This window comes from Squalius cephalus, assembly GCF_949319135.1.
Source record: "Squalius cephalus genome assembly, chromosome: 9".
Lineage (NCBI taxonomy): Eukaryota > Metazoa > Chordata > Actinopteri > Cypriniformes > Leuciscidae > Squalius > Squalius cephalus.
This window is the reverse complement of record NC_137130.1, coordinates 14,188,375-14,215,800: the sequence shown is the minus strand read 5'-3', so window position 1 is coordinate 14,215,800 and position 27,426 is coordinate 14,188,375. Positions and strand designations below refer to the sequence as shown.

The 27,426-nt window shown below is 37.1% G+C and overlaps 1 protein-coding gene across 1 annotated transcript in view; it reads left to right on the top strand.

Annotated features, from left to right (window-relative positions):
* Nucleotides 1-6,685, top strand: part of plcl1 (phospholipase C like 1) — a 65,192-nt gene extending 58,507 nt beyond the window's left edge. Inside the window, exons 5-8 of the mRNA XM_079882430.1 lie at nucleotides 1,993-2,196; nucleotides 3,495-3,570; nucleotides 5,190-5,299; nucleotides 6,430-6,685. Coding sequence (XP_079738556.1) covers nucleotides 1,993-2,196; nucleotides 3,495-3,570; nucleotides 5,190-5,299; nucleotides 6,430-6,597 — 558 coding nt within the window. The 3' untranslated portion in view covers nucleotides 6,598-6,685. The remainder of the gene's footprint in view (nucleotides 1-1,992; nucleotides 2,197-3,494; nucleotides 3,571-5,189; nucleotides 5,300-6,429) is intronic.
* Nucleotides 6,686-27,426: the final 20,741 nt, after the last annotated feature.

The following is a 27,426-nucleotide window of genomic DNA, read 5'->3' as shown; positions in this document are numbered from 1 at the left end:
TGATTGGACGCGGCCACATTAGGGTCAGGGTAGCACTGGTCCGCCCAGATTGACAGATGACTTACCCAGTCAAAACTTTCTGAATGTAATGGTTTGAAAATGGTGAGCAAAACAATTAAGTTGCTTTTTGTGAGTGCTATCAGTGCATCGTGCAGATAATTGGTCTTGTTTGAGTAAATATGTCTCGTTCACTAATAACATGGCCATGTCAGACACTGAAAACAGATATTATAGTGAGACATTAGGTGGATTATTGTAATAGTTTTCTTTTTATTAAACATTTGCTTGGCTGACAAGTAATAGGTTCTACATTCTAAATTCTCTCACCTGAAGATTTTGACCTCTTTACTTGTTGCAAACTTTTGATGCAGAGTCTCTGACTGATTCTGATGCTTTTAATAATCAGCCGGTACAGCTGACATGAATTTCCGGCCTTAATTTAGATCTCAGTTCTGAACATGTAAAAACCAGACACCACCACACCTCCACACTGGAGTTTGGCCATCCATTGTGAAAGCAAAGCTCGGTTTACTTGCCATTTCTGTGGTTTGTCTTGAGTAAGTAATCAACACGCTCACTCACACATTTCTAGCATCTTGATGCGTTAATCTGAGTTTTCAAGCAAGCCCTAGAAATAAAACCAAGCAAAAAACAACAGTTTTGCTGGCCTAGACTCTGCAAAGTCATGGTATGATTGGTGATGGTAAGGGGAGGAAGGATGGAGGGTAGAGTATCAGTGGGGGGGTCAGGTGACAGGACTGGGATCAGATGCCACCGCAGTGTGTTGTGTGTTGAGGGATAGGAGTTACTCCACGTTCATAATTACTGTGTTCACAAAAACCTGCTGATCCCAGAGATACACACACACAACCAGACAGTGACCCCAAAAACTATTTGAACCATTGCTTTAGTGTTATCTTTGCAATTACTGTTAACCATCTGGTCCCAAGGCCAGAGATTTATGAATCTGTTACCTCACACACCATGTATCTCTTGCCTTGCCATTTAAAACATATCAGACTTTTTTGTTACATTTTTGTAATATTTAGCCCAAAATATGTACTTGTTATCTTTCATTAAGTTAAATGTCACTTTGTTTGATATTTCTTATCTAATGCAATGACATTCATAATTTTTTAGTCTCCGAATACTTTATGGAGCCACTGTACATAAACACTGGCGCCTCTTTGTCCTTCCATGTCTGTATTTTTTCCATGTGCTATTATTGCTGAGCCACAACAATGTCCACTTTATTCACACCCTATGGACTCATACAAATAAACACCGTTATACAGACTGATCACCTGCATTAATTCCCCTGAACACACATACATCTCCAAATAGCTTTGGTAATCACGGCTGTGGGTGTGTGATCCTGTCAGGTGGAAAATAGAAACAGGCTCTCTATCCGCCACACCGTAATGAAGGGAAATGTATGATAAAAAGCTGAAATGCAATTAGACTCAAAGCTGAGGCCTTTGACAGTCATGCAGACACAGAAAACAGTTAAATTACACAGGTTTATCGGTCTGTATAAAGGAAAGCAGTTCATTATTTTGATTTCGCCTCATGAAAGTATCTCTGCATAACATTCAATGTCTATAGCATTTTTTAAATAATATAAATGTCAGCAGTTTTCAGTGACTTACCTTTCTTCTTTTCTCTCATATACTGTGTTTTGCGATCATATACTTTGAGTGTATGCGGCCCTTCAAAAGTTTGGGGTCTGTACGATTTTTTTTTAAGTAATTAATACTTATATTGTGCAAGGACATTATATTATTGATCAAATTATTATTTTTTATCAAATAAATACACTCTTGGTGACTTGAAAAAAAAATCTTTCCAACCCCAAACCAAGTTAGGACATTTCAGATTTATTTCCTGTTTATTAACATGCCAATTCTTTTTGTCTTGTTACTTGTCTTTATCTCTGTAACTTGGTCTTACTGAAATATGTGTGGTAACCAAGTGCGTTTTCTCTTTCTTTAGAACACTACAGTGGCTTTTAAAGAGCAGTGTGGGCTCCCCCCGATGGCCACACCGAAGCAGTGCATCCAGAGCTTGGCCACGCGGTTGCAGACTCCAGACGGGCCCCCAGGAGCCACACTCACTCTGAAGGAAGGATACCCATGCCTGGAACCTGTGGGCAACTTGACTGACACCACCCGTAAACTGTTAAATGGTTATGACACGGTAAGAGACACACATTTATGTAGGCCGTTTTAATGTCACGCATTTTTTTGGTCGGGCTGTAATGGTGGTTCCATTTAATAGATTATAATAGGCCAACTTTATGCTTTTGCTAAATTCCTCAGTTATTACTAATGTGCTGATAAAACTTAGGATGTAGAGACCTCTCTTTTTTCGCTGACAAAGCAATATTTAAAACATGGTATTTTACTGCTGTAAATATGAACAGTATCATATTGGTGTCTAATAATAATATCTTAATATATCAGCTATCCTCCTCTCTGCATTACCTGCCATTACAATGGCATTTGTCTTTTTAGCCATCCCACATATAAATGTGTTGGAGTAAGAACAGGCACATCGGAGTGAGTAAGACATTTGAGGCTTTAGTCACCATCCTCCTCCTCTCCTTTCGTAGGTTCACTGTTTCTCTGTCTCTCCCTGTGGGTTGACTCTGGGTCCTGTTGTGTGTTTGAGACCGGGAGAGTCAGACAGCACTGACTGGCAGGACTGCATTTTATAAATATCTTAACTGTGGGAGAGGGCAGCAAGGGTCTTCTCAGAAGAGTTTTATAGCTTAAAGATTACTTTTTCATAGTTCATGATGGAGTTCTCAGATGTGTGTTATGATTGAGCATCAGCTTTGTCTGAAGAATTATACAATAGTTAGCATACAGAGATATAAAATGAACGTATAATTTTAAAGCACAGATAAGTCTGGGAAGAATTTTTGGAGAAAATGTGTCCTTTGGGCCCACATGCTGTTAGCCATATTCATAAACTCTGTGTGTGTGTTCTATCGTTTAGTAATTTGGGGTCGATACATTTTTGAAATGTTTTTGAAGAAGTCTCTTATGCCCACCAAGGCTGCATGTATTTGATCGGAAATACAATAATAACAGTAAAATTGTGGAATATTATTACAACTGTTTTCTTTTTGAATATATTTTAATATGTAATTTATTCCTGTGATGGCAAATCTAATTTTTCAAGTCATCAGTGTCACATGATCCTTCAGAAATCAGTCTAATGTGTTACTTTTGTCCTTTTAAGAAAGATTTCTGATTATTACCAAGTTTTTTTTTTTTCTTCTCAGTATTCTTTGATAAATAGAAAGTCCAAAAGAAACGCATTTATTGAAATGGAAATAATTTGTAACAATGTAAATGTCTTTACTGTCACTTTTGATCGATTTAGTGCATCCTTGCAGAATTAAAGTACTGATAGTATTCATTTATTTATTACTTTAAAAAAATCTTACTGAACATATCATAACTTAGTTCCTCTTTGCATCCCCTTAGATGGTCTCTGCTAACAAACAGCTGATTGAAAATGCAGATGGAGTGCAGGAGAGAATTGCACAAGTGCAAAAGGAAGGTGAGTAGAGGTGTGGGGGGAGAAGATGAAAGGAAGATGAATCATTTTTGTCTTTTCTTTCTACAGAATGATGTGTCAGTTAGGCCCCAGACGCCCAGAGGATGTGTGAAAATCTTGAGAAACAATTCACAGATTTCTCAAATTTGCATTCAAAGTAGATCCTGTTATCTACAACACTCACAGTCCCCTGCCATTGGCTATTGGCTTTTATCCTCCACAAAGTTTTTTTTTTAAAGGTTTATTTCACAGTGTTGATGAGTTACTAACTAGTGATGCTATTAACTACATTTTCTTAGTGTAAGAGCAGGGCCATTGCTTGGGTTATAGCACTCTACTTGCCGGAGGCCCCAAGTATTGTCACACCAACTTTCACGCCACAAGTGCGACACTACTATTTTTAAAATAGCGTAGCTTTTCTAGCCACAAGCCACAAGCTTTTTTCCAAAGCACGTTTGTTTTTGTAGCATGACAAACCACAACACCGTTATGTGATATTGTATTGGGCATGCAGCTTTATAACCAAGTTAGTCGACGCAGTATTTAAAGAATTTAACTTTAAGAAGTTTGATTCGTTTGAGTGACTCTTTTTATTCTGCCGGTATCATGGAAATAAACAAATCACAATTTACTTAAATGTTGCTTTTGATCACTAATATGGTTGCAACCCAGTTTTATAAACTGGGATACATTATACTTTTTAAAATGTTTAATTCAGTTTAATTAATCTAAATGAAGGACTATTCAAGTGTAATCTAATCTGTTATCCTAATTGACATTCATTAATTTAAAAACCCTTAATGTTTTAGGCCTTAAAAATTACAACTCTTTGTAAATTATAATTATATTAAAATATAATAATGATAATAATAATAAACTTTTTATTAGAAAATATAAAGATTGTCTCTTCTAAATGAGCATGTGTTTAGTTACTGTTTTTTATTAGCTTGGACTGTAGCTACAGTAACTGCTTTTTCAAAATAGTATCTCGATTATAGTTGAACTACTTAAAATTCTGATAGTTTGACAAGTTAGACTACAGTTTCAGATTAGCCGATTATATGAACACTTACTATTGTTTCTATTTAAGAAGTGTTGGCATTAGTGGCTAATACCAGGTTACCATGTATTTATTGCAGTATCTTATGGTATTTTGGAAGAAACTGTGGTTACTGTGATCATTTAAGTGGGACCACTGAAGACTTTAGTTTAAATGGTTTCTGCAAGGACAAGAATATCCTCTCTCTGTTCCTAGCCTCATTATCTCTCACACACATATTATTTACCCCCAATTACACACACCTGAGGCACTTAGGTCAAAATACTGTGTTTTCATGTCCTTATGAGGGTATATTGGTGAAATGAGAGAGAGCGAGTACAGAAAAACACAGCAGATTAAGAGTGAAAGGGCAACTGACATGCCAAAAGTCATCCAGGGAAACACTATATTCCCTAACCAGAGGATGAATGAACGCATACTACATAGCATCCATTATTTGGCAGGCCGGTTCCTGCAGAAGCATGTTCACACCATAAATGGCATTTTGAAAATCTCAAACCAGAACAAAAAAGAAAAAATAATACATATGTCGCATATGTGTTTGTTTTCTATGTCCTCTCAGGAATGGTGCTTCATGAAGACCTGCCCAGGTTAGGAGAAAAGGAAAATCTGAAAGGCCGTAAACAGAGTAAAGCTGTGGAAAGTTTCACTTGGAACATCACTGTGCTGAAGGTAAATACCGTGAGCTTTTCCTTCTCTCCCTCAAATAGCCTTGAATTTTTGGATGATGTTTTCGCTCTGCTTTTTAGATGAAAGGGAGAAGGGCTTTTGTTGTTTTGAAATTCTATCTCCCAAATGTAAGTTGTTTGACCTTATAAAATACAGTGTGTGTGGCGGACTTTCAAAATGAGAAGGCAAAAATCCTCTCTGGGGGTTTGGGGGACTTTTAGTTAGATGTAAATTCATGTTCCAATTCCATTTGATGTTTATAGCTTAAAAGATTATGCAACAACATTTGCCTCACACTTGGGACTATAAACAATACCAGAATGGTTATTTTGTATGTGTATGTGAACATACTATTTATTAAAAACAAGTCTCTTCAAAGTCTTGTTGTTTAGCTATTATTAATTATTGCTGTCTTTTTAGAGCTTTAGTCAATACATTTTCAATGTCCTTTAAAGGGGACTTACTTTTAGTTTAGTTTTTTTTTTTAGGCCTTGTTCTAAAAAAAAATAGTTCTCTTCAGATCGATTGATTAAAACTTATGAGGTCTAAAATAAAATTAAACATTTACATGGACAAATAATTCACAATAAGATCTGTAACATGCATATTAGAAATAGATAGGATATATTGATTTCCATTTCATGCCAATGCCAACTTTAATATACATTTTTTAACTTATTCATACTTCAGTGACGCTGCTTCTCTTGTCTCCTCATGAAGAAAAAGAGCCTAGTTATTAATGTTGTTAACATGATTAAGGTGATGTGGATAATTGTTTTCGTTTGCAAGTGTTTTGCTTAATACAGCAGTTCATTAAACGAGAAGTTTAAATTAAGTAACTCGCATTTTAGACAAAATATTGTCAATCAGTGACTATTATTGCTTTTCCAATCGAAAATATTGCCAAGTGAAGCCAATATCAACAACCAAAAGCCGCGCACCTCTGAGCTAAACAACGTTTTTTCATTCCTGAGTGAATCAGTGTTGTTGAACAAATCAGTTTAGTGAATGATTCAGTAACTTGTTTCCTGAAATAATTAGACTGTCTGGAGCAACAAATCAGATTCATGCACCAGAACTAACTATTGAATAACTTTATAACCTGGTTCATATAATCCGTCTCTCTTTTTTAGGGTCAGTGTGACCTCCTGCGCAGTGCTAAGATGGATGCTTTGGATACGTTGAGGCAGCTGGCGTTGGCCTGTGAGGCATCCGGCCTGATCTTGACCTCTGACGGTCAGTACACCCCTCACGGCCTGTCCTCCAGACGCGGCAGTAGCCATGGCAACGGTCGCATCTGAGCCTCAGAGACACGCAGAGGGATTGAGAGAGAGCATTTATTCGTAGGTGAATGAATGGTTGAATGTTAGAATGGGAAGATGCAAGTAGAGACATTTGTCCTTCATTGCAATGGGTACTTGTTTTTAGCACAGCATTGACCAGAAGTCATTTGAGGACAAATTAAGGAATGTTCTTATCAAGACCTACTGAATGAAGGACGTAAGAGGAATTAAAGCGAATTCCTCAGCGATATAAAATGTCAAAAACATCGATTTTGCTGGAATGAATATCGTTCCTGCAATATTTAAGAGGACTTAAGTGTTGAACTTGTAGTTCACAGGCTGAAGATAATAACATTCTTTCGAGCATTTTAGAAAAATGTATAAACCTAAAACTTAGTGGTTCCCCTAGTTCATGACTAAACCACCAAAGTGTGAGGTTTGTTTACTCAGGTTAGCACAAACACATCTCAGAAGCAATTTTTGGAGGGTCTACCGAGGGTCGGTCTGCATCACCTCCAGGGCTTTATCTCCCTCTGTGCTGTCACTCAAACTGATTGACAGGTGACGTCCACCAGCAGGACTGCACTGTTTCTGCCCCTAAGAATAAGCCCGATCCAGCCCAGCATGGATGGGATGTATCTGGTGCCTCTCCGTTGGAGGGAACCATATCCTCATCTTCCATCTTCACCAGTGACACGGATCGTTTTCAACTTATTAACAATGCAGAATGAACTCAAGAAGGCTTTGTTAAAATACTGCTCATTGCTCCCTAACAGTGTTAACTGAGCCGCTTGCTCAATGGGACGACCTGTACCGATTACATCACATTTCCCTGTAATCCGTGCACAGCTCGGCACCTGGGATTGGAACGATGTTTGTAACAAATCAGTGAATAACTGTACATTTTGTGTCAAAAGCGACTTTATTCACAACGTACATTCCTTGGCTTGAATGAATGAAGAAGAACGAAGACAAACTGAGTCTACTGGCAGGTTTTTTCTTTTTCTTTTTTCATAACGAAGTTAAAAATGCTACTAAACATGGAGGATTACTTCTGGATGTTTGATTAATATATATATATATATATATATATATATATATATATATATATATATATATATATATATATATATATATATATATTATAAACGGCTTTAAGCACTGAGAGGACTAAAATAGATTAAAAAAATCTAAAGTATAAACTGTTTTAAAACTTTCATTGTGTAACATGTTCTGTGATAGACAAGGAACACGTTGGCAGGATTTTGTCCACTGCCATCAGACACTTACAATAGACTAGGTTTTAAAATGTTATTTCCGTATATTAACAGAGTAACAGAAATTAGATATGTGAGGTATATAAAAAAAAAAAAACTATATATATTATTTTTCTTATGGTAGACATGTAGAAGTGTCCGTACATTGTGTGCGTATGTGAATGTATGTGTGCAAGGGTGCTAATGTAAATGTGTATGAGACGTTTCAGTGGCACATGTTCTGAATGTGACCAATCTGGTGCCCGATCGTTTCGGGCGGTGGTTTTTAAACGAAAACCCGACTGTTGGTTGATGTCAAACATTTTATTTTAGAAGACCAAATGAGCAACAGTGAATGTGTGTGGGAATCGATAAAGAATTTAACAAGAAAAGGCATAACATTTCCACACAAGCAGACTTCCTGTTGTCCTGTTTTGTGTTTCCACAAGTCTTTTACTCTCCTTTTAAACTACTTTGTACTCTTCTCTACTACTTTTATGTATTTAATTTTCTCTCCCTTCATCCATGCCCTTGTTCTCTTCCTGTTCTCTCTTTCTGACTGAGGGGTGAGCGTTCCACGCTTGTCCTGTGACTGTTTGTTCGTGTACATGTCTGAACTGAATGTGTACTGACTCCTAAAGTGTTCCTTAAAAAACAAATTGTTTGCTAAAGAGTGAACAAAACCATTTTGTGAATTGTAGATAGTAATATCTTTAAGCTTTAAACATAGTTGCCCCCTTTATAATGTCAATGCGCGCACGTGCTTTTGTAACACGTGACCCTTGTTCCTCCGGCCTTTGGACCTGCACCCTGAGGATATGTGTACCTGCGAAAGGGCCAAAATCGAAATAATGAATACCCATTTACAGTATTAGCTTTCCGTTCCAGTTTAGATGGCGCTTGAGACCAATCAGACATGTGAAGTGAGTTGTCTCACTTTAGACGGGTACAATTACTCTTATGAGCAATCTGATACAAATACAATGTGTCACTGACCGTAAGAGTCCATGACAAGCAAAACGAACCCCATTGAGGTGCACTTTAAACTAAACAGAGCAATCCATTTGGACCGGTCTATGATTCCTGCAGTATTAGGTAGTGGTTAACATCTCAGACTGTGCAATATTACTCTGCTGTTTGACGTTAAACATAATGACTAGTCTAATGAGGAGCATTAATCCAGCTGTCTTAATTTCCTGTTTCTGCTTTTTTCCGTGTGTGGTTACCATGCGTTTGTTGTGTCTGCATTTCCTCTGACTCTTAACAATGAAATATATTGTTTTGTCACATTCTTGTTAGCAGTTATTGTCCTTGTATAAATGGAGAGTATTTATTAAAGGTGACAAGCGTGCATTAAACAAAGTAAACTTCAAAGCAACGTTGCTTTTATTTTGAAATGATGGTTTGTATTTTATAACATTAACAAGCTGATGTAACACAGATGTGCCCCAGACTAAATAAAGCTATCTTTTACTGACTGCTGTCTTTTCTGTTACCCGTAACTGTTTTGTCTTATCAGTACTCCTGGAGCTCTTTAGTCATTTAATGACTTGTGTTTGGGATGCCTATCCGGACCACTTAACATTATTTAGTAGGGAAACGGTAGCTACATCTATCAATAATGAGCATGGAAAAATATCAGGATTAGCCAGCAGGTGGAGTTGTTTCCAGTCTTTAAAATCAGAGGATTCTTGAAGGCATTGCTTTTACAGGAGTTCTATCCTGGCGAATTGTGATTATTTATTGAAACTATTTCAGATGTGTACCAGAGGCTTATTTTGACCTAATTGCAGTATAGCATCTATACAGGGATTTGAAGTACTTCAGAAATTGCACTCTATTCAAGCTACTTGCGAATTTCAATAGTTGCGCACAATTACATTTCCCAAGCAAAAAATCTTTATTTTAATTCCTTGCAATTGAATTTAGATCTTCCAAGAACAAATTATATATATCTCAGGTAAATATTTCATTCTTTGTTCATCTTGCTGAAAAAAACAAACATGCCAATTAAGTTACGCTGCCACAAATTTTGACATTTATATTTATGAAATCTTTTTCAGAGTTAAGTGTAATTGACCTCCGTTATTATTAAATGTATCATCAGTCACCACAACACTGTATTTGATCTAAAGCCTTTTTTAGGCTAATTGGCAATAATATCCATAACTGAAATGGACTACTTATCTGAGTATTGTGAATATGGTTAATGATCAGTCTATGAGAAACAAATGTAAAACAATTACAATATATATGGTTCCTGTGCATCAAAACTCTTATTTTTGGATTTCATCACTCAAAAGGTACCTAATAATTAAAGGTTACTTTTACTTGTTTAATTTGATACTTGGACTTTTAATTAAGTAAATTTTAGCTACTTAATTTTTACCTATGCAATTATGATGAATGAACTAAGATTAAAGTAAACTATGACGAGCTGGTAGTCTAGTTTTGCCTGAATGCAATCACTATTATTTTTTTTTTTAATTATAGTTATTAATGTAAATGTAAATCTGATTTCTCATATAGGCTGGCTGCTATCAACTGGGAAGCACATTTTGTCTTCTGCTGTATCTTGTTGTTAGCAGAATTACCTCTTGGTGGAGACAGTGACACAGAATAATGGTGCGAAATGAAAATCCACATCACTCTCTGGTAGGCTCCTCATTTAAAAAGGCTGAAAGCAAAAAAACGAATTTAAAATTAGTTATTTTGGGAAAATCTATCATTTTAAAAAATATATTTTTCTGCTTTCTTTTCTATTTTTTTTTTTTATACACTGAAAAAAAGATTCGTTGAATTTAATTTTTTTTTTTTATGGTAAGTGGTTGCACACAATTGATTTTAGCTACAGTTAAACAAATGCATTAAGTTGAACTTAATCAATTTTAGTTCAACTTAATGTATTTGTTTAAATGTAGCTAGAATCAATTGTGTGCAACCACTTACCATAAAAAAATCTATTAAATTCATCGAATCATTTTTTTGAGTGTATATAGTTCATGCGTTCAATGACATTTTTCATTTATTTGTTTGTTTTTGTCATGATTAAAAATGCACTTTTTCATTTAAGCTGTCATAACACGGTTCGATTTCGACCCGCACAGTGAGAATAAAGCCCGGCTGCGGAGTTTCTGCCGTTACACATGGCACTAGGTTTTATAGACACACGTCCCACAGGAGAAGATGTAAGAAGATGTGACATTGTGCTGAGCGGACAGCCAGGTGAAATGACATGCTGACAGCCTCTAATGCAGCAAACATCTGTCTGTTTTTGGTTTGTGTCAAGAGCATGCGCAGATCTCCCCTCCGTTTCCCGCCTGAGGCCATGAGAGTCAAGAGTGCTGCTACGAAGACCTTCCTCACTCCTAAAACACTTTTAAGACACTCTGAGGTTCTATAATGCCCAAAGTGGGATCAAAAGTGACTTTTTATTTTTGAAAACAGCATTTTAGACCAAGCCTGTTCCTGAAGGCACACCAACAGTATAGTTACATTTTCAAACGGTTCCTAATCAAACACCTGATTCAACTCATAAGCTCATTATAGGCCTGAAACTATTGGGTCAGATAAGAGAGACATCTAAAATGTTTACTGTTGGTGTGCCTCCAGGAAAAGGTTTGGGAAACACTGATGTTTACCATATAGATCTACAGAGAAGTTTATTTGTGCTTTATAATGTTGCAAACAATTTTTGAGAGGTGTAGTTTATATTGATGTAGCCTACAGTAGCACAGTTCATTTAAACGTCGAAAAGTTTAAGTAACGCTGAATATCTTTGGCGTGACTTTTACTTAACAGCAGTGAGAGCAATCAAATCCTTGACACAGCTAGCGTTAAAACGGCTAACCATTAGCAGCTGGAGCTCTTCTTGTTTTTGTCAAGATTCTCACAGCAAGTCACATCGCCGGGACGATTTTTTTGGCAAAGGCGCTCACCAACGATGACGCTGTGCTTCCCAACGCTAATAGGGCCCTGTTAATTTTAGCCTGGCGTGCGCCTCAGAGGAGAGCCACTTTGAGTTTAATTACAGTCTTCCTGAGGCAGCAATTTCACTATGATTTTGGCGGAGAAGAGGGAAAAAAGCGCGAGAAATGATCACCTCTTAAAAGTGTCTAAATTGCATCTTATTTTTCCCTCTTTTTAACCACAACAAAAGGGACGGGCACAATAGCGCGGCATGTTTCCTCCCAATCTAGCGCGCTGTGACCAATTACCAACGCCATTATCTGTGCTGTATTAAAGATGGCACAGGAGGACTGATGAGGCGTGATTGAAAAGTTTGTCATTTAAAGTTTCTTTCCAGCATTTTGCGTTTCCTCTCTGAGATACGGCACATTATTAACTGCCTAGCTTTCCACCATATACACTAGATCAGGTTCCTTTCAAAACTATCCTCTCAGTATGCTTTAAGTATAATTGTGTTGAATTCAGAAATGCACTCCTGTCCTCACTTCATGATGACATGTTTCAGGATTGGAATATCTGAAATTTACTAAGCATCTTACTGCAATGAGTAATTTCTAAACTCATTGTGATCTGGTTTTGAATGATCATTTTGAATGATCTGTCATGTGACAGACAGGTTTGCTCAGAATCTCAAAATCTTAACAGGAAGACAATGAAAAATGTGAAGAATTGTCATCTAACATTTTATATATTTCCTTATATTCTATCGTAGGCCTATCTATTTGAGTTTAGACACTGTAGAGACATTCGATTATTTGCTTCTGATTGAATTGATAGAGATCAAATACACTATGTGTGAAAGAAGAAAAAAGGTCTTCAGATAAAAATGCCCCTTAAAGGAGAACTCCGGCAGTAGTCGATTGTCGAGTTCACGCGCGTGATCATAGGTAACTAAACCTATGCGCGTGAACTCGACAATCGACTACTGTGGACTTTGACCGAAAACATGAAGTAAACACATGTAGCCTATGTGCGCTGGCTGAATTAACATCACTTTTATTCATATCTTTCACATCTACTGCAGTCAGATTCACCGTGTTCACTCTGAAGGTATCACTCACATGGCTGGGCACTTGTAATGACACATCAAGGATGTTAAGAGGCTAAAAGCAGGTTTAAAACTTGCCCCATTGAAGTCAACAGGGTGCAAATTTTAAAAAGAGGATAACACGGTAGGCAACACCGATTTTTGTCGTTTTTCTCTGTACTGACAGCACTCCAAATTTACAAAAAAAATGACCGGAGTTCTCCTTTAAAATCAGTTCGAGGTTCAGGGGAAGATGTTAATTTATTTATTTTTTTACACTGATGCTAAGTCGTTAAATATTGATAATCTTCACCACATGACCGGATTGAATCAGTGAGTTGAACTCGAGGACCGGATCAGTCTGATTCACGAACAAATCATTTAGACCAATTTTGAAAAGCAAGTCAGTTGATTCATTAAAAAGATCTGTCTCATAAGAATGATTCATTCACAAATCTGACATTGTTAGGGCTAAAGGCAGAGATTTCCAACGAGTAATGGCTTAACTTTTGATTTGTTTCACACAAAGTTATTGTACGGTATGTCTTCAGAAAACTTGCAATAAATAGCATATTTCATATACTTTTAGCTTTAAAAGCTTCAGTCAGTGTTGATTGTAATTGCAAGGGAAACGTTCTTCAGAATGTATTTTCTTCAGCATGATTTTGACAGAATTTTCATTTTTGGATTAACTGTCTCTTTCATAGAGATTTATTGTTTATTTTCAGTTTAATTATGCTGACTTTGCACTGTTAAAATGGCTATTTCAAAAATACAATATTTATATATATGAATATAGTAACATACAGTAATATATAGATAATTCAGTAGTCCATTCCTGTAAGAAATCCAGACACGTTCTGTATTACTTTATGGTGAAGTTGAGAGCTGACTGATGGGTCAAGCTCTGACCTTCATAAAACAGCAGTCAGATTTAAAGAGCTTCATTTCCTCCCTCAGCTTTTAAAGAGAGACAATGCCTGATGATCGGAAATCATTGCCTATTGTTTAAGCGTACGGCAGAGTTGAGATGTTTGGTGTGTGTAATTGTCTCTCAGTATCATATGTGTGAGAGTGGACTGAGCACCACCCCCTACTGATGAGAGGATACCTGTGCAATCAGACGACACACTGAGAGCCATTGTATCATAATCACTCTCATTCACACACTTTAGCTTTCATCCTCATGATTCATTATCCTCCTGTCAAAGTCATTTACCTTTTCTTCTTTTCTGGCCCTTCACTTATGTTACCTCTCATGGGTCTCAGTTACTCTGTTGTTGTTTCTGACTGTTTCTCCCCTTCTCTTCTCTTTCTCTTCCCTTCCCATTCTCTTCCCTTCCCTTCTCTTCCCTGTCTCTTCCCTTCTCTTCCTTTCCCTTCCATGCCCTTCCCACGCTTTCCCTTCCTACTCTCTTCCCTTTTTGTCTTGTTTCGTCTCTTATCTCTTCTTTTGTTTCATTTTGACTCTTCTCATTTTGACTCTTCTCTTCTTTCGTCTCATCTCTTTTCTTCTTGTTTGGTCTCGTCTCTTCTCGTCTAGTCTCTTATCTCCTCCTGTTTATTCACTTCCCTTCCCTTCTCTTCTTTTCCCATCTCATTTCCACTTATCTCCCCTTCTCACTTCTGTCTCTTCGCGCTCATCTGTTCTCTCCTTTCTGCTCGTGTTGTCTCTTCTCGTTTTCTCCATACCATTCCCCGTTCTCCTCCCCTCCTCTGCGTAGTTCTGTCTTTTCTTGCTCTTTTGCATCTCAGCATCACTTGCTGGGATAAAGAAGAAGCCTGTGTGATTAACACACAATGCCTTTCTGCCATTTATCTTTCATCATTATGGTGACTCCTCAACGTTCTTTCTTCCCCGCTCTCCGTCTCTTATAGCACAGGAGTTGTTAATGGCCCGTGTTGCTTCAATTGGTTTCTAAATGCTTATGAGCGAGGGTCCAACTGTGCGCTTAATGAACAGGTATGACTGGGTAATTACAGCAATCTCAGCCCCCTCTCAAACACACACACACACACACACACACACACACACACACACACACACACACACACACACACGCACGCTAGCCTGGACAACACAAAGCCCAACAGGACCGAGGAACCAGGCCCTGCAGGAGTCTGCAGAGGTGGAAAGAAAGGGCATGAATATAGAGAGAAACTGAACAGGAAAACAAACGAGACTGAACAGAGAGATTTAAATGGCTATTATCGGTCATTTAGATAAATGCTCAAGACACTGGAGAGTGTAAATGCTGGAGATGCATTTGGTACACAAGTGTGTTCATGCTAAAGATAAAACATGGACAATTCACTAAAACGTTTGAATTCTACAGATCCTGAGCATTTTTTTGATGAAAATAACTTCTTGTGTATGTTCTTAGCAGGAAAGAAGTATTAAAACTTTGGTGTCTAACTCGTCCCGCACCATTTGTGAAAACTTCACACTCTCTTCTCCGAAACATCTCTCCATTTCAGTGGGTCCCTTCTGTTCTCCCTCCATCTGTTTTCTCCTGTCTGTCTTCAGGCAATGAGTGAAGTTCTGCTCCCTACGGCCGTCTGTCGCAACCACAACAGCCACTGTGCACACACGCCCCAACCAGGGATATTTATCATGGATTTTTTATGGAGAGAAGACAAGTGAGTTACTCAGGGATGGGGTAGAGATCCCATTAGTGTGGCAAAGTCCACTAAGAAAGAGAAGGTGTTAGAAATGGAGAACACCTTAAAATGTGTGCAAATAGCAGAGCCAGCCTTGGGACTTCCGCTGCTTGTATACGTTTGTTTAAACGTGCCAATTTCTGAAAAATGGAGGCAGACGTACAGGCAAACAGAGAGAGAGAGAGAGAGAGAAGAGAGAGTCCGAAAACTGCGGCAGTGATGGGGCTAAGAGTGGGGCGACACATTGCCAGATGCCTTTTTCTAAATGAACGCAAGTCCTCGAAGGGGCGTTGGGCATCTTGTTCTCGCCGGTCCCTGAGGATGCAATCACGGTGCGCTACTGTCTGCAGGGAGAGCAAGGAGAGTTAAAGGGGCTCGGCGGAGGGTGTCTGTTCTGTATGAGCCCCTGGTTTGACACGGCCAGGCAGCTGGTTAATTCATTAAACCAAGGCTCTAATATAAACAGCCATTCATTTCACTCTCTGACAGTGTGCCGTCTGGACAATGTGAAGCACCCAAATATAACTGCCATACTGTGTTTATGTGTGTGTGTGTGTGTTCAGGGGGGAAATATGAATGTTTATGTGTACATGATGTTGTATCGGAGCAGTCAGCGAATACATGGGAGAGGGGCCAGCCAGCGCTTTTCGCTCTAAACACAGGACGTTTTGAGAGACGCGGGGAAAGGTTCGGCTAATTGGCAGGGTTTACTGCATTGCTATGGCATTTCTCTGTACAATGCAATAGAACCGCAGATCTGTATGTAGGTATAAGCACTTTGACATGTTTCTACAATACAGGCAGATATTTTGAAATAAATGAGGCCCTTTTGCATTTTTTTTATCCATGTTTTTGTAAATATATGTTAACTTTTGGCAGACAAATGTAATAATTACAAAAGAGATTAGTTATAAATTATACATTTATGATTATTTTGTTTAAATTCATAATATTTCATTATAAATAATAATTAAACATTTATATAATTATAAATGTATACTTTATCATAAAAAAATCATTGAGGTTTCTTCATGGTTTGTCCATCATGAGGAAAATAGGTAACACTTTAAGGTCTCATTAGTTAACGCATTAACTAAAATTAAAGTCCAACTGAAATCAAAATTGACCCTATTTACTTTGTTAGTGCATATTACTAGTCTTGAGGTGAAAAATTAATCCGTGCAAGTTAATACACAGAAAAAAATTGTTTGCCGTCGTTCAGATGCAAAAGCCTCTAAGTGCCATCTGAAATTTTCTTCTAAAATGATCATTTTTATCAAGTTTGTATGTTTATGTTCAGTTATTTCACTTTAATGGCAATGAAAAATACCTATTAATTGTCATTAAAGTGAAATTACTGAACCTAAATATACAAACTTGATAAAAATGCTCATTTTAGAAGAAACATTCAGATGGCACTTAGAGGCTTTTGCATCTGAAGTCTTCATATATTGTTCACTGTTAAGTCAATTTAGAGTTTTCAAAAATGAGACCATATTATTGCAAATCTTTACCAATATTAATAACAAAGACAACTTTTGAAATTAACATTAAGATAAATAAATACTTTATACGTGTTTTTCATTGTTAGTTCATTTTAACTAATGAATGAACTAATATTAACAAAATTGAACCTTATTGTAAAGTGTTACCATAAAATGAAAGGCCAAATTGGATGCATTGCATTGTGGGAGACTGTAATTTGTGCATTCTGCAGTGTATACTGCACACTTTCGCAAGGTAGCAGTTTGGCTGTTCTATGCAGTGCATGAGTACAGAATACAGTACATACTGCAGATACAGTATAATACTAGTATGCTATACTGAACACAGGCATTCATAAATTTCTATATCATTCGACTACAGTTACAATTAACATAATTGTTTTTATTTATTTTTTTCTGAGCTGTGTGACAAAATTCAAGACTGAGAACGGAATTGTGTTTTAGTTTAATTTAGCATTTTTATTGACATAAAGGTCATTTGTTGAATATTACTTTTAGAATGCCTATTTGTTGTGGCGTACAGAGGCATTTGAAACAGTACATCACATATACACACGTCTGAACGTAGACACAGGCACAGGGGAGTGAATGACAGAGGCCTCCTGCTGTGCCCACGCTGTGTTGAATTGTTTAGTAGGCTAGATCACTCTCTCCTACTGGAGCTTTTAGCTCCATGTCTCCATTTCACCTTACAAAGATTGAGAGACGAGAGAGGGAAAAAACAATTGTGAAAAGAGGCTCGCTTATGTGTTCTTAAGGTAAAATGAGAGTGATTTTAAAAATGGGAGGACATACAAGTCCTTAAAAAACTGGAAAGCCGCACACTTCTCAGCTGGTTCGCTCTTGGCATCTTTTGCGATCTTCAAATTGGCAACTGCATATTCATTACAAATTGTCTGTGAATCATTTTTGAGGACTCACATAGGAAAGAATTGTTTTCCTACCACAATTGTTTCTCCCAGACAGAAATGAGATTAAGGGAAGAACAAATAGAGACTTAGTCACTTCCTTTAGAAGGAATATATCTCCTCAAGAGTTACAGAAGAGATATTTTCTCATATAATATTCCACAATAATTGTATAGTCCTTGTCAAAAATCAGAAAAATTGGAGACAATATCTAAAGTGAGATACTAGGAACTCATGTCATTCATTTTGAATCAGCTGTGAGGTTATTAGTAAGGCATCTTGTTGTCAGCACATGCACAAACATTGAAGCTCAGGTGCAAGTGTATCCCTGACTGACTGGTTTGGGTTGCGAGCAGACGGAGTGTCTGGTGTTAAGGAGCACTGCCTCGTGTGGTTGGCCTGCTAAACACTGGCTTTTCATGGCCCTGTCATTACCTCTCCACCACCATTCCTCTCTCCATCTTCATCCCCTCAGACGTGGCTGCATTCTCCCTCTCTCTCACTCCAGCGCGGCCCTGCATTCCACGGCACGAAGGGCAAAATAAGTGGCGGGTTGAACAAACACAACACCAGCAATTAATGGTTGCAGTCAACAGTCTGTACAGAGACAAATGACTGGGCCGGACCCAGGCAGTGGCCCTTTGACCTCCTCCCAGCGTCTACTGTTTTCTCATCTTTCAATCGGAATCCATTAATTTACCCATTCTTGTCTCTCAAAAAGAAATTCCTGGGTTAAATAGGCCTACAGTGTTACCACAGAAAATTATTTTCAGTTTGAAAAAAAGGTGGGTCATTTAGAATATGGGTAATTTAGAACTGTTTTCTTATTTTTCTACTTTCAATATTAAATCAAAAAACAACTGAACGAATGATACACGGATTCACTACTGCTCACAAATCTGTTTTGTACAGCCTAACAGTAAAAGCTATTTTCATGTAGTCGCGATGTTATATTGTGTCATGTTTATTAAAATAAAACGGATAAAAAAACTACCCCACTTCATTGGTATTTAAATAGTAGGCTAGCCTATAGGCTTGAACCTTATTCTTGTACAATCAGGCGGGTCCGTGTATTAAATGGAAACGTATGAACGTCTGTATATTTGACAAATATTGCATTTATTTCATTTTAGCTGTGATAAAGTATGCAGACACCACGTGAGCGGTGGACATTGCGGGAAGCAGAAAGTATCCGACTTCACGTTTACGTTTTCAGCTCCTCCCCGCCTGCACGCGGCAACTCTCGCCGATCGGTTATCCAACCGCAGCCGATGTCGATCGTGTTACTTTGCCCCGGCTACTTTGACACGTGTATGGTGTGGAAGTGACATAGCTGTCACAAGTATCAAGAAAGTTTGACACTGAACGCACTAAATCTCGAACCTCTGGGAAATCACCCGTTTAAAGAAAAGAAAAAAATGCCCCCTGCCGAACATAGATTCTGCTGGCAAAAAGAGAACGACAGAACTCGTAATAACACGAGAATCAACACTGGCTTGGCTTTTCGGAGATGGCAAGAAATGAGGGATTTGAAATGTTGTAAAAGCGACGCAGAGAGGGAGTGTTTATTACTCAACAGGCGAGTAAGGTATTTTATTTAAACAGATTGCCACATGTAGCTCTCATTGTAAAGCATTAGGCTATCTATATTGTGAAGAGTCATTGCTAGAAAGTGCTAGAATTTATTTTCAAGGAAGCACCGTGTCTATAGCTACATGTCTTCAGCTGTTCAACTTGAGATCCTTTATATCTAAACTGGTTACATCATTACATACATTAGCATACCGGTAATAGTGAATGTTTAGTGAGCAGGTTGACCATACTCATCCGCATAGTCCTGCAGAGCCGAAGCACAACCAAAACAATGTTCTTCCGCAAAATGCAGTTTTGTTTTTTAACCGCTAGAGGGCCAAAGGTTACATAGTAGCCTATATTTATTTATTTTATTTTTTGCTAAGTGATCATTCAGTGAATTTTAATGACTTTTATAATTTTGGGACCCAGGGTCTGTGCACTAATAACATGAAAAACTGGCAATATTTAAAGACAAAAATTTTTTTTTTCTTTAACCACATTTCTCTAATGAAAATGTAAAAAAACAACACATTTTCTTGCCATCTCGCTTTTAAATCACTTATGGTGCGTGTCGAATGGCGAGGAGCAGTGCGAGCGTTATCAATTCATTCCTATGGAAGCTTATGGGCAGTGCACCGTACACCGGTATCACCGACTATGGCAGCAAGCCTACTCCTCAGTAAGTATTAATTGTATAACTTGATTTAACTTGATGTTTTTGTGCTATTAACAGGTTTGACTAAAATATTCCATCCACTGGAATAAAATGCAGAACACAAAATATCACAATGAACCTCAAATAGACACCATGAGGTAAGCTACTCTCAATCCCTCACTGAACATTGGTTAACTTTAGCTCTTTATTTACTATTAAATGGTAGGTTGTAAATAACCTATAATTAGTAAATTAAAAATGTGTAATTTAAATTATGAATAGGCTACTTCCATAAATTACAGAAACACAAGCATATTCATTGTTTAAAACTTCTTAAGGTTCTGCATAACAGGATTGTCCCATGTACAAAAGTGCACTTACAGTACGATAAAGTCAATGGGGCGACCATTGTACGCAACAGGCTTTCATTGTAAATGCATAGTTGTAAATAGTGCTTTACTTGCATTTAATGTGAAATATGGCTTTATAGTGCATGTAATACCAGACCCTGTCCAGGCTGTTTCGATTATAAATCAAGTTGTTTATCTGTTTAGATTGTCCATTTAATCACTGTGTGTGTTGTTTGGCTGAGACAGACACCTTTCTTAGCAGATTCTTGACAACAGTTTGACCACCAACAGCGCTGGGCTCTGGTCTTAATGCTAAGCCAGTCAGCCCAGTCAGCCATACGACATCCTACGAGCAGTGTGTGTGTGTGCGCCGCTCATATCCACGTGTTAGCGACTGCGTGTGGGGTCGCCAGTTCACCGTGCACCATCACCCTGATGGCTTCTGACACGGGCCTCCTCACTCCTAGCTCACTTCTGCAGCCCCAAATAGAGGATGAAAGCTCTGCCCTTTCTCTTTTCCTCTTTCCCTCCCTCCCCTTGCTTCTGTCTCCAATATGTTTATCTTATCATCAGAGCTCTTTATTGGTAAATAAGGGTACTAGGCTGCCCGGCTGGTTTCTCCTGACGTTAACCGCCGCTGATGTGCCTGTGTAACCATAGCACCCAGTGTTTAGGCTATTAGAGCTGCCTATTTACAATCTGGAGTTTCCTATTGATTATGTCTGCCTTGAATTCTGTTTACCCGGGAAATAAATAACACATGTGTCTCTTCCACTCTCTCTCTTTTTCTGTCTATCTCTCTTGCTTTACCACTGTTTTCTTATTTTTTTTTCTCTACCTTTATACCACCATTTTTTCAGTGACCATCCTTTGAGTTCTTTCTGACTGTGAGTTGCGGTTATTGGGCAGTTTGTGAGTCACTATGTTTTACACAAAACGAACAGCATGATCCTTAAAGGAATATTCTGGGTTCAGTAGAACTTAAGCTCAATCAACAGCATTTGTGTTATAAAATGGTAGATTTTATGGTAAAGATATTTTGTGGTAAAAATTACACTACCGTCCAAAAGTTTGGGCTCATTAAGATGTTTTTATTGTTTTTGAAAGAAGCCCTTTATGCTCAACAAGGCATGTATTGTTACATTTACAATATCACCGTTTTATATTTTAATATATTTTTCAGCGGCCATTATTCCAATATACAGTGTCACATTATAATCATTCTAATATGTTAATCTGGTGCTCAAGAAACATTTCTTATTATTATCATCAATTTTGTGCTGCTTATTATTTTTGTGGAATCCATGATACATTTTCCCACTGATCTCACTGATCTACGAGTGGTCTACGAAATATGAGTGGAAATTGTGTTATTTTAGTTTAGGGTCCAATTCTCACTGCCAAACAAATGCTTATAAGTTATAAGCATTTGTTTGGCAGTGAGAATTGGACCCTAAACTAAATAAGCATGCATATTACTAGGATATTGGTATAGGATACTACTATATTAGTTCTTATAAAACACACATTAATGCCTTATTTTGCATGATAATATTTTACATCCCTCAATCCTATCCAATTCCTGAACTTAACAACTACTTTACTAACTTTTAATAAGGAGTAATTAGGAGTTTGTTGAGGCAAAAGTCCTAGTTATGCTTAATAGTGAGAATTGGAGCCTAAATTTAAGTGTGACATATATATATATATACTGTATATATATATATATATATATACATATATATATATATATATATATATATATATATACATATACATACATACATACATACATACATACATACATATATATATATATATATATATATATATATATATATATATATATATATATATATATATATATATGTGTGTGTGTGTGTATATATATATATATATATATATATATATATATATATATATATATATAGGCTGTATGTATATGTCACACTTTAATCTAGGCTCCAATTCTCACTATTAAGCATAACTAGGACTTATGTATATATATAAATAGTGCTTTTATAAAACAAACTTCACATTTCCAGAAATTGTCTCCGTTCACTTCCATTGTATTCATTTAAAAAAATGTCCCTTTTTTAAGTAAACGAGAGATGTCAGAATAAATTTTTGCTACAAATGCTGTCGATTGAGCCTAACTTGTATTGAACCAGAAATAGTCCTTTCATTTGACAAGTAAGCATACATATACTTTACCCATACTTTGACCCAGTTGCACTGCGATGAAAAGTAGACATGGAAAAAATGTCACCACTGGGGAGAGAATACATAGATCACCAACATAACAAACAAACAGAGTCACTTACATTTCCTTTAATGCACTTGGATTTCTATATGCATGTACTGTATGCGTTCAAACAGACGCACACACATACCTGCTTCCACTCAGCCTGCTATGCTTTGCCTCCTCTCATTGGTAACAGAACCCTTCGTTAGAGGGGTTAAGGCCTGTGTATGTGTCATTCGTTCCATCCCTCTCTTTCCCCCTTCCCTGATCACACAGATAGAGATGCAGATAAGAAAGCAGTCCATGTTCATATGTTTGTGTAGCGCTGCACGCCACACTGCTCACACCAGTGTCTCATTCAAAAAGACTGCATTAACCCACTCTGTGCTACCCAATCCCATGTGTCTTAATCAGACACTCTGAGTTAACCCTTTGTGCACCACAGCAGAACGTTCCAGGCCTGATCTTAAACTATATGGTATATCAGGAGAAGGTTTGATTATGTTATATACTTGATTTATCAGGCTGGTACATCTTTCTCCGATTTGATCCTTGAGTCTCTGTAAGGAAGCACATTAACCCTTACTGTCCTTTCAACCTTAATGTGCTCCTCCAAAAGACTGACACAGGCCTCTAATGAAAAGGCTATGTGAGCAGCTGACTGAGAGCAGCTTATGTTTGTTCTGCCTGTGACCATTATTTGGAGCTATGTAGAGTGACCTCACACGGCTGGCACCACCGTCATGCTAATAAAGCTTTTCTTGATTTGAATCAGACTGACACTGGAGAAAGGGAGTGGACCACAAGTCCCCCAAAAAACAACAACCCTGCACCGGGCACTGGCGCAATCTTTTAAATTCAAACACTAATAGTGTGTTTATGCTTATACACTTTGGTTACAGTGTATATTCCGTTGTTAGTGCTTATTGCTTAAGCCATCATGGGATTCCACAAGGCTCTGTACGTGGACCTCTTGTTTTGTCCTTGAATGCATGGCTACACTGTGTTCTCTGCTTATGTATGACTGCACGCTCAAATATTTGTATAACAGCACTTTGCTATTACCTTTGTATAGCAGAATGTCTTGAAGTGATTAATATCACCACTAGATCCTGTCTTCTTTTGATCCTCGTCTTTGCCACCCCGTTGGAAGTCTTTCATTTATGTGCTGCACACTTCAGAGAAAGCTTGCCTGTTTACAAGTTCAAGGCTCTAGTTTATCTTAACCAAGAAAGACAATAGTAATTATATGTGTGAAGTGAATTGTGTGTTTGTATTGGGCTGATGGTGGGTGGATGGAGTGCGCTGTAATCTTAGCAAACTGAGTACACAACAGCATAAACAGCAAACAGATGAGATCTCGTTTGGTTTATCAAAGCCTCACATCCAAGTCTTTGAGATAAGTTATGAGGTCTGGATCAGTCAGTGCTCTTTATTATGGCTGTTTTGTTTGTAACCTCTAGAGGGAGCTAGAGACTTAGCTAAAGGATACTTTACAAAACATTAACATCTTCAGTACTGTATGGTGGAGTGTTTAATACTAATATATGCATACCGGTATTTGTGTGTGTGTGTATGTCATATATATATATATATATATATATATATATATATATATATATATATATATGCACACACATTTAAAATACATGTAATTAATCACATTATATATTATGTAATTAAGTAATATATATAATTTGCCTATACTTTTTATATACATTTTACATTTATTATCATTTACAATTATTTAGTAGTAATATTATTATTTATATTTTTCATTTGGATCATTCCCAAATTGTGATGGATAACATAATAATTCTATTCTAAAAATACTAAGAATCTCAACTCAAATTTTCATTTAAATAGTTGATTATATAATTTGTGGGAATGAAAAAAATCATTACTGGTCTCAGACTTTTGGACTCTACTGTATATATGCAAGCAGGTTGGGTTTGGGTTGAGTGTTTATGAATTTGTCCTTGGTTTGGACACTAACATGAATATGAAGATGTAGAGGTGCATGCAAATTTGTGTGGGTTACAGACTGTGTGTGTTTGAGTCTGCGGCTATTTTTACTGGCAGAGCATGAGGTGTTGTACTGTGAAGGATCCATCAGCAGTGCCGAACGCTGCTCAGGAAACCAGCCCTGACAGACACACACCACTGACATAGCTGCGTGTGTGTGTGTGTGTGTTTAATGCAGAGAAAGAGAAGATATGAAACTGAGTCTGAAATTACTCTGTGCCACCTGCTTTGCGTATCTGCTGCACTCTAAAAAATTGAGGATAAAAGCTTGTTTCTGCTTATTTCGTCAATCAGAATTGGGCTATTATAAAATATTACAGATAGAGGCTTTTGAGTGGTCTTCGTTGGTGTGAATTTGTTCATTTTATTTCAGTGTGATGAACAGGAAATCACACGTTTCGATAAATGCAATCATCTTCAGAGGCGTTCATATTTAAGTAAAGTTACAATAAGTGAATCCCAGTGTGGGTTATGTTGTTTTCTACTATCTCTCAGCCCTGTCACAGCCACGCAAGAACAGCAACCCGTCAAATTATAGACTAATCAAAATACACTCTGTATCCATGTAAAATAGCAGCAGTAATTGCTATCTTAAGTATAGGGGAACCTTTTGGAATGCGTTTTTATGAGTACACAAATGTGTTGAAAAAGTGTTTCCGCAGTGTGTGTGTGTGTGTGTGTGTGTGTTTTGGTCGGTCTGCATGTGTGGCTTAGGGAGAGAAAGTGGGAAAGACATTGAAGGTGACACTTTGTGACCATAATCAGAACACCGCAAAAACCATGGACGCTCCACACTAAAGCAAACCCTAACCTGTTATGCTGACCCTAGGCCAGTTTGGCCACCATGGTTACAAGAACCACGGATGAACACATCGCGCAGAGAGCTGATCTGGAGTCTGCGGTTAGGCGCAGGGAGTGTACTGTCGCCGTAATGGTGCACTTCCCCTAAAAAAACCTCCAGCCTCGCACAATCCAGCCTGGCTTTTCCAGTTCCACTCCATTACAGAGTTGAGCGAACATCCTAAACGCTCATCCAAGAGCTTCTGCCTCTATATAAACAACACAATCCCCATGATTACAGCAAGGTTGAAGGGAAGAGAAGACAGTGAAAGAAATCAAATTAGTGGCCACAAATAATTGGGCTGGCCGACCATTTCACGCAATCTTGACAAAAAATCATTACCTTTTGGTCTTCTAGAAATAGATTAGAATCCAGAGAAGTTGCAAAGAAATAATGGCGGTGAGCTGTTTTTCCTCAGGCATGTGCCTCCTTGGCCCGTGTGGTCTACACGCCCTGGTGACAAGTGGCCCCTGATTGTCTGGTCTCAGAGGGGCAGGGCAGGCGCTGTGGGCCATAGTGACCACGCCGAGTTCACGCTGGCCCCACAGGCGCCTGCTCTCCGGGCCAGCTGAGGTCATAAACAGTGGACAGAGCAGGGCCCACGAAGGACACAAGACAGAGAATGGATCTTTCTGACCACATAAAGAGTTGGCACGTTTTGCTCGGTGCCCACAGGGAAAACACATTCCCACGGACACTTGCATTTGCTTATCATGCTTGCAAAAACGTAATATATAAAATATTGATTTTTAATACGTTCATAATACATGATTATATGTTAAATGTAAAATACATATTTACGCTACCGGTCCAAAGTTTGAAATCATTACGATAAAAAAAAAAAAAAAAAAAAAAAAGTATCTTAAATTCACTAAGGCTGCATTTATTTGATCAAAAATACCCTAAAGTTTTAAATTGTAGTGTATTATGGTTTCCACTAAATATTAAGCATTGTAAACATTTATAATAATAAGAAATGTTTCTTGAGCATCAAATCTGCATATTAAAATACAAAAGATTTTTGAAGGATCATGTGACACTGAAGACTGGAGTAATGATGCTAAAAATACAGCTTGACCATCACAGGAATAAATTACATTTAAAATGTGTTAAAATAGGAAAACTTAATTGTAATAAAATTTCACAACATTCCTGTTTTTACTGTACTTTCGATCAAATAAATGAAACCTTGATGAGCATAAAAGAGTACTTCCAAAAAAATTCTAAATAAATTATTTCAAGATTTTGACCAGTAGTGTGTGTGTGTGTGTTTATATATATATATATATATATATATATATATATATATATTAGGACTGTCAAACGATTAATCGCATCCAAAATAAAAGTTTGTGTTTACATAATATATGTGTGTGTATGGTGTATAATTATTTTCTATATATAAATACACACACATGCATGTATATATTTAAGAAATATTTGCATGTACTGTGTATATATATTTATATTATATATAATTTTTATTATATATATAAATAATTAATATATAAATAACACATTTTTCTTAAATATATTTGCATGTGTGTGTATTTATATATAGAAAATAATTATACTCCATACACACACATATATTATGTAAACACAAACTTTTATTTTGGATGCGATTAATCGTGATTAATCGTTTGACAGCCCTAATATATATATATATATATATATATATATATATATATATATATATATAAAATGCATCAAAACAATGCTTATATATATATATATATATATATATATATATATATATATATATATATATATATATATATATATATAAGCATTGTTTTGATGCATTTTGCTGGCTGCAATATTTAAAAA